The sequence below is a fragment of the Apis dorsata genome, unplaced genomic scaffold (assembly GCF_000469605.1).
Source record: "Apis dorsata unplaced genomic scaffold, Apis dorsata 1.3 scaffold_1047, whole genome shotgun sequence".
Classification (NCBI taxonomy): domain Eukaryota; kingdom Metazoa; phylum Arthropoda; class Insecta; order Hymenoptera; family Apidae; genus Apis; species Apis dorsata.
The window spans coordinates 166,712-181,094 of NW_006264145.1; the positions used below are offsets into that span (position 1 = coordinate 166,712).

General features: G+C 16.7%; 1 protein-coding gene across 1 annotated transcript in view; it reads right to left on the bottom strand.

The window, feature by feature from the left end:
- Window positions 1–14,383, bottom strand: part of LOC102674622 — a 78,670-nt gene that overhangs the window by 35,855 nt on the left and 28,432 nt on the right. Inside the window, exon 4 of the mRNA XM_031514519.1 lies at window positions 490–694. Coding sequence (XP_031370379.1) covers window positions 490–694 — 205 coding nt within the window. The remainder of the gene's footprint in view (window positions 1–489; window positions 695–14,383) is intronic.

Consider the following 14,383-nt stretch of genomic DNA (forward strand, 5'->3'; position numbering starts at 1 on the left):
ATTTATATTATAATCTATATTTTTTGAAATTCTAAAATAATACATTTTTTTATATTTTTTCATAATTATTTTAAAAATACAGTATTGTTATACACTTCATCGAGATATCATAAAATTTCGTAAAATTTAAATTTTTTATATTAGATATTATTTGTATTTTTTCTCTTTTTTCATATATTTATTAATCTTAAATAAGTAATATTTAATTATTTTAAATAATATTTCATTATTTATTTTATGTAAATGAAATTTGAATAAAATTATAAAATAGAATAAAATTACATTAGAATATAATTTTTTTTACGAAATAGTAAATTTTCTCCAAATATATGATTTTTTTTTTAAATATATATATATATATATTCTCAATAAAAACTTTGTTAAATTTAACGGCGACCTAAACGAAATTTCAAAATGGTATTCCGTATTTATAGTATTTATAGTATTCCATATAAAAATTTTAAAATAAAATAATTTCAAACAAGTTACCTGATCGAAGAGGTCGAATGGCTTCTGAAAGTTTAGTAATATCTTTCGCATCATAACGAAGAATCTCAGGGATTTGCGTGTATGGGCCCAAAAAGCAGGAAGCCACAAACCTAACGAATTCCACTTCACGTTCGGCTCGTTGTTTGCCATCATCCGGTGAAACATTGTCCGGCACCGACTTCCGGAATCGAATTACTTTATGCTCCTGAAACGTATGAAAACAAAGAAATAATAAAAAAAAACAAATTAATGAATAAGAAAAATTATATGTAAAATTCAAAATGAACATTCGATTATTTCTTAAATCTTCATCAGCAATTTAGAATTTTTTATATCTTGTTGTTTCAAAATTCTTTAAGGAATTTTGTAGGTATTAAAAAAAAAAACATAAATTAATATTTACGAATAAAAATTATTAGACAATATTTTAAAATAATACGAAATTTTTATAAATAATAAATCTTTTAAAACTGAAAAACAAAAAAACTTTTGATAAATTTTTAAATTTTTAATTTAAGATTATTGACAATTAATATTATATATGGCATTTTTTAAATATAATTAGCTCTCGAACTTCAATTTCAAAAAATAAAAAATGATTGCTGATGGAGTTCTATAATATGTTCTATATGTTCCATTTGAACTTTTGAATGCAACAATTTTTCGAACTAATCAATATTTCAAAATATGTTTCAAGAATATATTTTAATATTTTAAGAATATAAATGAATCTTTTCTAGACGAAAAACACATGATATTTATTATTTTAAATGATTTTAATATGTTCTTCTTTATTTTCTCTTTTAAAAGTTAATTTTTGATATTCAAAATATTATATAATACTGATTATAAATCAATTCTGATATATCTCATTAAATTGATTGAAGAAATATTTTTTAAATTTAAAAATATCCATTATAAATGTCTATGTGTGTAAAGAATAAAAAACTGTAATAAAAAACTAATCAAAAAATTGTATTTGTATTTTATCAGAAATTGTTGATGTAATTAATTGAATATTTTTTTAATATCGAAATTATGACAGCAACAATAAATAGCCCGATAATAATATTAAACAAACATAGATAAGCTTAAAAAAAAAAGAAAGTGAATAACTTATTTTTATAATATTTTTGAAAATATATAAATGCATAAACTTTCATGTTATTCATTTATATCAAATATATATCTAATTGTACAATTTTTATCTTACATTCGATTTTTAATTAGAGAATTAAATATTTTCGAATTAATCAACATAGCTAATATCTAATTATATAAATAAGCTAGTTATAATAAAATATTTCTAGTTTATAAAATATTTTAATTTCATTTTATAAAGTTGATATCAGAAGCAAACAATTATGAAACTGCTTTGCCTCTTCTTTATTGTTTATACTTTAATTTTTACAAAATTAATTATATTCTAAATTGATATTTCTCTATTATAATAACATAATAGTATATCTTACAGAAAATGATCAATTACATCGATTGATTTATTGATAAAAATATAGATTTTTATTTTTAAAATAAAATTGACTTTCATGTTCTCTATATCTTCCAAATCAGAAAAACAATTCATTTATATAAATTATGCTTATCTCGAAATATATTAATTTTACTTGAAATATAATTTTTAGAATAAATTCGAAAGATAATCTGAAGACAAAAATATGAAACATTTTCTATAATTTATATCCATATAGAAGATAAAGGAAATTTTTCTAACGAACGACTATTAGCCTCACATTAATTACATATCTAATAATTAAAATGCTATCAAGTTATTTGCATAAATTATAAAACAGATAAAATAAACACAAATCCTCTTTCGACATGTTCTAATCGCATATGCATAGCTAAAGAAATCAAGATTGTTGCGTTCAAGTCTATTTGATATGAATTATAAATTATTATATTTAGCAATTTTCGCGGTCAAAAGATATAATATATGTAAATTATGTTATTATATCTTTTGATAATATTCTGTGTAATTATTTTTTATATAAATTGTATATAAATTTTTAATAAATAAATAAATTATTATTAACCAAATAAATCTAAGATATTTTAAGATAAAAATTTAGTACATTGTCATCATTTGATCTATCACCAATAATATCTACACAATATAATAATATATAATATATAATATAATAAATTTTCTTAATTATATTCATCATATATAATTATATATTATATATTATACATATTTGTTTTTTTTTTCATATAAAAGAATATATCTATTATACATGTAATAAATGTAAATTATTACTTCAAAATATTTTTTCAAAATGAATTAATATTTTGAATTAATATATTCAATTTTCAAAAAATGAATTAATATATATTTTAAATTAGCAGTAATTTTCTTCTATTCAACATATAATTTTAGATTTAATTTATATAGTTATAAATTGAATAAATATGCGTTCGATTATACGAATATTTTTCAAAAGAATTGGTTTAAATAATTAATGCTTTATATAAATATTTATTTATTTAATAATGTATTATTAAAATAATTTTTATGAATTTTTATGAAAACAAAATATTTTTACATTATTATGTTACATTTTTTATAAATTGAAATTGTACATGAAGTTTTACAAAAACATTCAAAGATTATAGAAATTTTATAGAAATCTTATTCTAGAAACTTCATAATCGAAATCTTTATTCAATTGTTATAAAAATAAAATGCCTTTTTTCATCATACAATAAATATTTTTCAATAAAATCATTTTCTTAAATTATTAATAATAATGTGACATATACATATGATAAAAATATACATACGTAAATATGTATATTAAAACAATAAATGATCGTACGTTTTGCATATTTACACGACACGGTTGATTATCTATTATCAAGAATAAATAAATACCGGAATCAACAGTTACAATGTGACATTCAAGAAAATATGCAAGTCAATGATATAAAAAAATTCATAACTATAGATATGAATCAGGTAATTCACCTTTATCTTCTATTTTATATTATATTCTATATTCAAAAAATATTATATTTTAGTTTTTAAAGATAATGTGCAATATAATAATGAATATTTTATCAATTAATTTTATCAATTTTTTAGATTATTTTTTTTTTTTAGATTAATACAATTTTAAATATGAATTATATTTATATTTTAATTATAAATAGATATTTATTATATAAATTATAATTTGTTATTTATAATTATTTATAATTATTTTATCAATAATTTTAATATCAAAATCTTTTATTGTTTTATTATCTTATCATTATTTATTTATCTTTTTACTTAAAAAAGAATTGAATTTAAAATTTAATATCTTTTAATCAGATTTTTAAAAGCAAATAGTTTAGCATATCTATTATTAAATTTGATTCCAAGATTACAATTTTATAATTATAGAAAATTATTGAAATTAAAAATCGAATGATGTTAAAAATTATAACAAATTATAAAGAAAATTAAGATTAATCATATTCTGATTTATAAATTATATTTTCACATTTATTTGAAGCAAAATATGAAATTTTTAAAAGAATCTCGATGATCTAATTGATGAAATGAAAAAAATTTTTATAATATGAAACTCGTTACGAAAATAGATATCGTAGGAAACGAAAAATTTCGATATTGTCGTCGACTATGTCAACGGATTGAAATTAGGTCGACACGCGGCATTTCATATCGCGGCAAACCACAATTTCCATTGCGCAGCAGGCTTCAATTACTATCAGTGAATTGCTTAAATGATATGGCGTTAATTACCGGTGCGTACCATCATACTTCACAGAGAAACCAGTCATTCCACTAACGAGTTCATATTTTGCTATGTTAAAAAAGAATAAAAGACAAATATGATCACATGTAATGATCGATAATGTTTCTAGGACGATTTTTTGAAAGTGCTAGAAATAGTGTCATATATCAATTTTAATGATTATAATGATGATATACAATTATTTATAATATATTGTTTTGTTTAACTGATGAACAATATAAAATATTTAAATTGCAAATGATGGTATAATAGCAATGAATTTTATTCTTTAAAAAAGAATAATAGTATCTTCATTTTTATAACATATTTATCTGAAAAAAATAAAATTTTACAAAAAGAAATTATAGTTATTTTATATATATAATCGAAGTTTTGTAACTCGAATCTTTATAATATAAAAATGTCTATAAGATTACAATTTTATTCATTTTCTTTATTCTATTGTGAAAAATTTATAATAAAAATTTATCATACCAACTATTTGATATATTTATTTTATATATTATTATATATATTATTTGGTTAATGTATTTTATATATTTATTTTATTTTTATAATTTAGGATAGTCTGATTTTTATAAATGAAAATGTAAATTTATTTTGAATAATTTTTAAGATTAATTAATCCTTATAATTGGAATTTAGAATAGTTTGATCTTTATAAGTTTAAATTTATCTTAAAAAATAAAATAATATTTCTATAACTTAACAGAAATAAACTATATAAGATATTGTCTTGAATGCTAAAAATTAAAAATAATAGCTACGAATTTATTTTTAAGCTTTTACAATTGCTTACAATTTTACAATTGAATAAATAATGATCTTTCAGCAAAATCTTTGTAATATATCAAATTTTCATTTGTTAAATTTTTCATATCCAAAAATATCAGATGAAATCTGGAAAATTCGAAAATTTTAAGTCGTCATTGAATTTTGAGATTCGATTATAACTATTCGATTTAATCTGAATTAATTATAAAAACTGATATAATATTTCCATCAATCTAATAAATAACTTATTAAGAAGAAATATATTATATTATACAATAGACTATCATTAATATTCACAGAAGATACTTGTAACGATATACTTATTCCTTGAGTTTTTATGAGAAACATTCTTTTTTTTCATACATTCATATATATTATTTAAATTAAGAATATATATTTTTACATATTTTTCTTTTATTTCATACTCATCATATGATTTTTCAATTTATTGTTATATTATAATATATTATTATATATAATGTATTAAAAACTAGTAAATTAACTTCTATTATTATTTAATTTTAATAAAATATTAAGTTACAAAGTTTTATATTAATTGTTTTATATTAATTTGAATATCGAATCTATGTTAAATACATATTTTTTTTTTTGGTAAATATTATTAATTTTTAAAATCGAGATAAAATAAGATTTTCGCATAAAAATTTTTATTGTAAAGATAATAATTTCTATAATCATATTTAAAAATCAAAGTATTATTATTGTTTCTGATATATATTATTGAAGTATTTAAAATTATTAAAAATATTAAACAAAATTTTTATAAAATAATAATCAATATAGCAATTTATAATTAATAAAAAAATATAATTAATAAAAAAGATAATACAGTTTTAATTTTATGATATAAAATTTTAATAATCATGATCATATAATGTAAAATAAATAAAATTTTAATGACAAATTGACAAACAAAAGAATATTTTTATTATAACTTAAAATTCTTTGAAAAAATATTTTTCAATCAATATAGAATTTTAATCTGTTTTAAATGAATATAAAAATATAATAAATTAATTATTAAAAATGAAAATCAAAAGCAATATTTATTTCAAATCAAATAAAAAATTATAAAAATTATAAAAGTGTTTGGATTATTGAAAAATTAAACAAAATTTTAAATATCAAGAAATAAAAAGATTAAAAATCATTTCTTTTTAAGATTTTTAATTTAAATATAAACATTTTATAAACATTATTATATAATATATATCATATTAGGTACATATATCATATAATTTTGTAAATAAGCAGTAAATAAAATTGATTTTTTTAAATTAAATTTTTGAAAATTATCTTTATCCTAGTAAGAGATTAGAAAAGAAAATAAATTAGAAAAATTAAAAATTTACATAAGTATATGTGTAAAATATTTACAAATATAAGCAGAATGTGCACATTATGTTTTGCATTTAAATTTGGAGAAATTTAGAAGCATGCCTTATTATTATCTATTTAAATTACTGTTAATTTTGTATATATTATATAGGAACAAAAATATTTATATAAAAAATTATTTAATAAAATTTATTAAAATATTATTTTCGATATATAATTATTATATCTTAATAATATATATAACTATATATTATATTATAGTTTATATTGAATTTTAGAAATATTTAAATGATTTAGTTTACATATGATATTACTACATATGATATAGATTCAAAAATAATTTTTATATTTTATTAAATTTTTAATATTATTTAATTTATTAATTTAATTATTTAGATAAAATATAAATGGAAGTATAAAAACTTAAAAGCATAATTCGTTTGTAACTCAATTTGAAAATCTTATTTATGAAACATTAATATAAATTTTTTTTTATAAATATTATAAATAAATAAATATTGTAAATATTGTAAATTATAAATAAAATAAATAAATAAAAAAAACATTGAATAATATAAATCGAATTTAATGAAAATTGATAGGTTTTAAATTCTAAACTTAATGAAAAAAAAATTTTTTAAAATGATTTAAATTAAGACAATTAGCATCTTCTTTGGTTTTAGATCATTTGATAATAATTTAATATTTAAGTATACATACATGTCGATGAATTTATCAGTATTATCGATAAACTTATCTTTTTATTTTTAAGAACTCACAAATGATTAACCACAATCGAAGTAGATAAAAATTTAGCGATAAGCTAGTTTCATGTTATCGATTAAAAACTCCATGTAGATAAGCTATATCGATATATCCGAGTAAAAATAAAATCTAGAACATCTGATTTTGCGGTATCCATGTGAATTTCTCAGGTGTTTGTTGTCTTTCATACGCGTCTAATTGATCGATTGTTCTCCTCTCCGTCTGACGTGGCTTATAAGTTTTTCGTGCGTCATTCATATTTGTTTTAATAATTATTTATCCACGTATTTAGTTACTAAGTACTTTAAATATTTTTTTTAATATACGTTACTATTTTTGCAATATCTATGTAAATTTGTATGTATCCATATATGGAATTATTTGTTTGGAGAATTGATTTTAGAAATTAAAAAAATATAAAATTTGGTATATTAAAATTTCAGTTAAGATTTATTTATTAAGTTATAAGACATTGAAATTAGATGAAGCAAGATGGGAATAAAATACAATGATAATGTAACGAAGATAGAGCGATTTTACTATTTCGCTTCACCTAATGCAAATTTCAATCGACATATATAACGTAAAAAATAAGTCTTAATTGATATTTTTGTATATCAATTTTGTGTTTGTTTTGGCTTCTAAAGTTCTTCAAAAGTATCACATCTTGTATAAATGTTATATTTTATTAAGAAACAAGTTTCTTTTTTATTAAAAAAAATAAAAATTATTTTATTTATAAGAATTCATATGATTTTAAACAAACGTGAAAAGTTAAATATAAATATGTATCAACAAGTGTTTAAATTCATATAATTAGTTTTATATCTTTTCAAGTGAATAAATCTATAATTTTAAATGGTCTATAATTATAGAATAATATTGAATTTATTATATTATATAAAATTTATTTTCTTTTCATATTGAATTATAAATATTTTATGCCTAAAAGATTTATTTATGATTCTTTTAAAATTGAAGTAGGAAACAATAAGTACATGTAATATGAAAATATTGTTGAACAATTTTTGTATATTTTATGTATAACATCAAAACATTATTGTATAATATATTATAATAATATTTATATCTTATTAAAAAATAGAATTTTTGTCTACATAATATATACGATATAATTTCTTTATATCATAATTTCAATTTGCAAATTCAATGTTAGTTACATTTTCATAGAATTTAATTTATTAAATAAATAAATTATAAATAATATATAAATTTTATATAATGAATATTATTTTAAATATATATTTGAATATTTTAAATAATATATTTTAAATAATATAAAAAAAAAATAAATCTAAATTTAAAAAAATAAAATCTATTCATAATTAATAACATAAATAAATTTTTTTATATATAAATTAAGATAAATTTTAAAAAAATGACTTTTTTTATTGAACAATACAATCTATTTTACATATCTTTTCTGAGGTCAACATCTTACAATTAGAACTTCCTTTTGCGATAGCTTCCATGATTCTGAAACGCAAAACTCATCGATCATTCATGAAATTCCTATTCTAACAGCTTAGTTTCCTACTACCTAACAATTCCCCCTTTCAATGATTACTGAGGTCAACGGCCATCGTTTCATTGTCCTTTTCTTTTTTCAATTCTGCTCAGTTATATTTCTCTTTTTTCCATTTACAAGTGCGCAGTAAATATGCGCACCGATGCAAAGAGAATGCGAACTTCTCAGTCGTTTTCTAACTGTTGTATAGTTATTTCATTTTTTTGAAAAAGTATATCATTTAAAAGTGATGAATATATGAAATTTTTTTTGTCAAGAATATGAGGCGATTAAATATTAATACATATATTTTAATGATTACTTGTCATTTATTAAATGAAAAATAATTAATGTTATGTGTATATATATAGCCAGCTCATTTTCTTTTAACAATGTATTTTTATATTATATTTATATTGTTTTAAAAATAAACACTGATATATTTACATTGAAAGATAGTTAATGATCATATCTATAGAATTAATATATAAAATGAGATAATATAATAAGTTTTATTTTTCTTAAATATTTGACAATTTTGTAAAATTATTTTAATTAAATTAATTATAAATAATATAATATAATATAAATAATATAAAAAATAATATAAATTAATTATAAATAAATTATTTATAATTGTAAATCAATTATAGAGTTTTAAGTGTAAATTGTTTGCTATTTTTGATTATATTTGAAGAAAATAGGATTGTTTATTTTATCATGCTAAAGTTTTCCAATTAATTTAACGTCTATACATAATAGTGTATATACAGTCATATGAAGTATATACAGAAATATGAAGTAAATGCATTAAGTGATGATCAATTAATTATAATTATAATAGTCATCTGCTTTCCATGGAAATATGTGAAAGATAAACTTGACAGATAGGAAATAAGTATAATTGCAAGAATGTGGCGAGTGATTTGTAATTCATTGCAAGTGTGAAGGCAGATGTTTATGCGATAAATGAATGCTGCGAATTATAAAATAAAAATATAGTTAGGAAGTATATGTGAATTATTATGTTCGTTCGATATATCCTTTAAAATAGTTAATCTCATCAATGCGAAAATATTGAAGTAAATTTCGAACTTCGTTGATTATTCTGAATATTTATGGACACATTTATATAAAATTACATAATATAATATTATATTAATGAATAAAAATTCTAAAATTTTTATCATCACTGTCTTTACAATTTTAAGCAATTGTCTCAATACGGTAAATGATACTTTAATAATGATAGGTATCATTAATCACATTATAATGCATTATTTTTGATTATTTTAAAATTTTTTTTTTAATTCAACAAAAAAATCATATATAATTATTATTAAATTAATTGTTAAAAGTTTAAACTATGTTTAAACCAAGTTTAAACTGTGAACAACAACTTTTATTATTAAACGGTGTCAATTATTAAGATTCAAATTATAAAGATTTATTTAATCATATATACAAATTAGTTTTTAAATAGTTTTTTTTTTTAAATAGATGCAATATTTTATTTCGTCCTAAAATCAATAGATAAGATTATTCAATTTCTAATATTTTTAAATATAATTTATATTTATATATTATTATATATATAATTTATATTTGATAATATTATCTTATATTATATGCCAATATATTTTCTTATAATTTTTTATGAAAGTCATAAAAACTCTTAATAAAATTAATAATAGTGATGAAAATTATATATAATTATATATGATGAAGATTATATATAATTTTATATACATATATTTTTAATACATTATTTTTAAAGAAATATTAATTAAGTCATCAATCATTTAATTTTTATCAATTTTCAAACAAATATAATAATATATATCTTAAGGTTTTTGAATAAGAATATGTGTACCTATTGATATTATTCAAGTTAATATTTTTATAATTATACATAAATATATCAAATAAAAATATTAAATATTGATATTTTTTTAATATATCTATTAATATTTTTATTTTATTGTGGATGTATGATAGATATTATCATTATATATAGATAGATGTTATCATTTTAGGGAATATTATTCTATGATTCAATATGATGAAATATTGATTCAATGCTTCATCCTCTCTTAATAGATATATATATCTGATATATAATCTATTAAGAGTAATAGCAAGTATATCAAACAAGAAATATTAATATTGTATGTTATTGTCAATTAATAATTTAAATAATAAAATTTAATTTTAATTAAATTAGTTTTAACTTTATCGTAACTAATAAATTATTTTTTGAGATTTGTGTTATCTTTCATATTATTAAATTTTGATAATATTTTCATATTATCAAATTTTAAAAAATTATATACATATATTTTCTTAATATATATAAAATATAATTAAATTTAATTTTTCTTGTATTTATTAAACAATGTTTAATTTTTAAACTAATTAATTATTAAACTATGTTTTATTAAACATAATAAATAATTTATTTATATTTTAAGTAAAAATTTAAAGAAATATTTATTCCAAATCTGATTTTAAAAAGAGATATAAAATTTAAAGTTTTTTTTTTTCTTTCAAAACATTTTTGATGTATTTAATACTAAATTTACGTGCATGACTATATACTTTTTTTTATTGAAATCTGTCTTTTGATATATTAAAATGCAATTTTTTGTAAATTATTTATTTAAAATCTATAGATTTTTATTTACTGTTATCTTCAATATATTTTTTACATGTAAACTCTGTCTTGGATGTATATTTTCTGCATATATATTTGCTAGATTTATTATGATATTGTTTATTAAAATTAATATTTTAATATACAACAGAATTATAATGATAAATAACTCTATCATTATTTCATGAATAATGAATATTAAAAGTGAATTTTCTCTTTCAATAAATTTTCTTATTAATTCAATTTGTGTCTGCATTTTCACATATTCACGCAAAAACGAGCAAGCAAGTGAGCGTATCACAACACACACGATGCATAATACATATGCTTTTAAATTGTCAGATTATATTCAAAATTTATATTCAATTTAAATTTATATTCAAAATAAGTGCAGTATGTTTCATATATTATATAATATAATATATAATCTTGATTAAATTTTAAAATATTAAATCATTTATAATTATAATGCGAACATTTTTTTATTCAATTACGTTATTAATGATTTATAAAACTGGAAAAAAAGTTTTTTAAATATAAACTAATAATAATAATGCTTTGAAAATTACATAATAAATTTAATTTTGAAAAAATATCTGTTAAATTCACTTTAAAATTAAAAATCGAATAATTTTCTAAAAATCTTTTGAGATAAATTAGATTATAAGAATATTTGTTTTAATACCATAAAAATCAATTAAAATATTTCGTTTCATATCAATAATTAGTAATAAAAAATTTAAAATAATATAATATAAACTTAATATTTTAAATTTGAAAATATAGAATAAAATAATATTGTATTTAACATTAGCTTATTATTAACATTTCAATAAATGTATATGTATCTGATCTAAAATTTTTTGTATTTATTTTTTTTATAACATATAAAGTATCAAATTAGTATTAATAATTATCTAACTTAACTTTTCTTCAATTTTGAAACAAATACAATAATATTCTAGAATTTTTGAATGCGAAAATGTATATTAAGTAATTATTATATAAATAAAAAGATATTATATAAAATTTTAGAAATAAATAAAAATAGAAAAATATATCGATTTATACATATATTTGATAAGTTTTTATACAATTCGAATATTTTATATTGATTATTCTAATAAATAAAATTATTGAAACTGGATAAATATTAAATATAATGATTTCTGTTAAATCAAGCTTTAATTAATAGCATAATTTTTTGCAAATATTTTGAAATCAATCAATAGTCATATGTATAAGAAAAAATTTTTTAAAATTCTTGTTCTATAACGTATTTAAAATTGATCAAAATTTATAAGAATATTGTATATTGATAGTTTGACTGAAACTTGTTTATTCATTTTATTAAAAAAATTCATATAATTTTTTTAATAAATTTTTTTAATATTTTCTTCAAGAATACAATTATCACTTTTTATTTTAATTATCATTTTTTAATTTTTTAAAATATTTATAATATTTATATAAATATATAATAACTATAAATATAAATATAATTATAATTGCTCGATATATAATCATCATATATTTATGTAAATGTTATTAAAAAAAAAATAAATAATATATTAAATAAATAGTATTTTAGTTAAATTTATTTTATATAACGAAAAAATTATATAACAAGGATTTTTGTTTGAATATACGTAATTATTAATCGATAATAAGTTTACATATTGTAATAATTTAATTTTTACATAGCAATTTATTGACTAATATAATAATTATTTAATTTTTTTTCAAAATAAGAATTATATTTTAATGAAGAAAAAAAACGATTGTAAATTTCTTCCACTAATTTTATATTTATAATAATGAATATAAAAAGATTTTATTATAACAATTTTTATTATAATAAATAATACGTTTAAAATATTTATGATTTAAAGCTTCTTAATACTGAATAATAATAAAATAAAATCAAATATACCAACTATAATATGAATTAATATATTGAATAATAAATATTAAGTATCAAGTAATAATAAAATATTATACTTTTTTTAATTTTCAAAATTAATAAATTTCATTTTTAGATCTTTAGTATTATTTAAAATTAGTTTCACTCATATCATAAATCATAATTATAAGTATAAAATATTTTTAAAATAGAAATTTTTTTTTTAATTTTCCGCTTTCTAAAATTAATTTCTAAAATTATAAATATAAACTATTATAATAAGATTTTTCTCATGCGTTATAATTTTATTTTCTAAGTAGTTTTATTATTTAATTAATATTACTTACATATTTTCCTTGATTATTTATAATAATTTTTCTATTATAATATTAATTTCTTAAAGTTTGTTATATTATAATTGTTATATTATAATTCATATTTTCATTTTCTTAATTTGTTTTCTTTTTCTCTCTTCAAATGATTTTAAACAGACTGAAAGAGATAATAATAAAAAAAGAAAAGTCTATTATATAAATTTTATCTAAAAAAAGATTAATATTCTTATTTCAGTACGACATATTTTTTATAAAATAAAGTTCAATTTCTTCTAATTTATCTCTTTCTATTTATTTGAAAGAAATTCAGAAAAAAGGCGAAAAATAATATACAAACATATTTTTAATATTTTATTTTACAAACATATTTGTAAAACAAAAATATTGTTACATAATGCGATTATTTAAATTTATGAGCTTTGAAAAGTTGAAAATATTTTTTATGTAAAATGTTAGAGATTTTAAAAATTATTATATAAAAATTTCCATATAAAAATTATATTTGAATAATTTTATAAATTATGTATCTTTTTATAATTTTATTATATTGGAAAAGAATTAATCTTTTTTATATTCATGTACATACATATGATACATACATATGATGTACATACATATGAACATAGTATTTTAATGAATTATTATATATATATAATATTCTTATATTATATATATATAATATTCGATGTACATACATATGAACATAGTATTTTAATTAATTATTATGTATAACAAATAATTATTATGTTAAACAAATAAATATATATATTTTAAATTAATTTTAATATTTTAAAT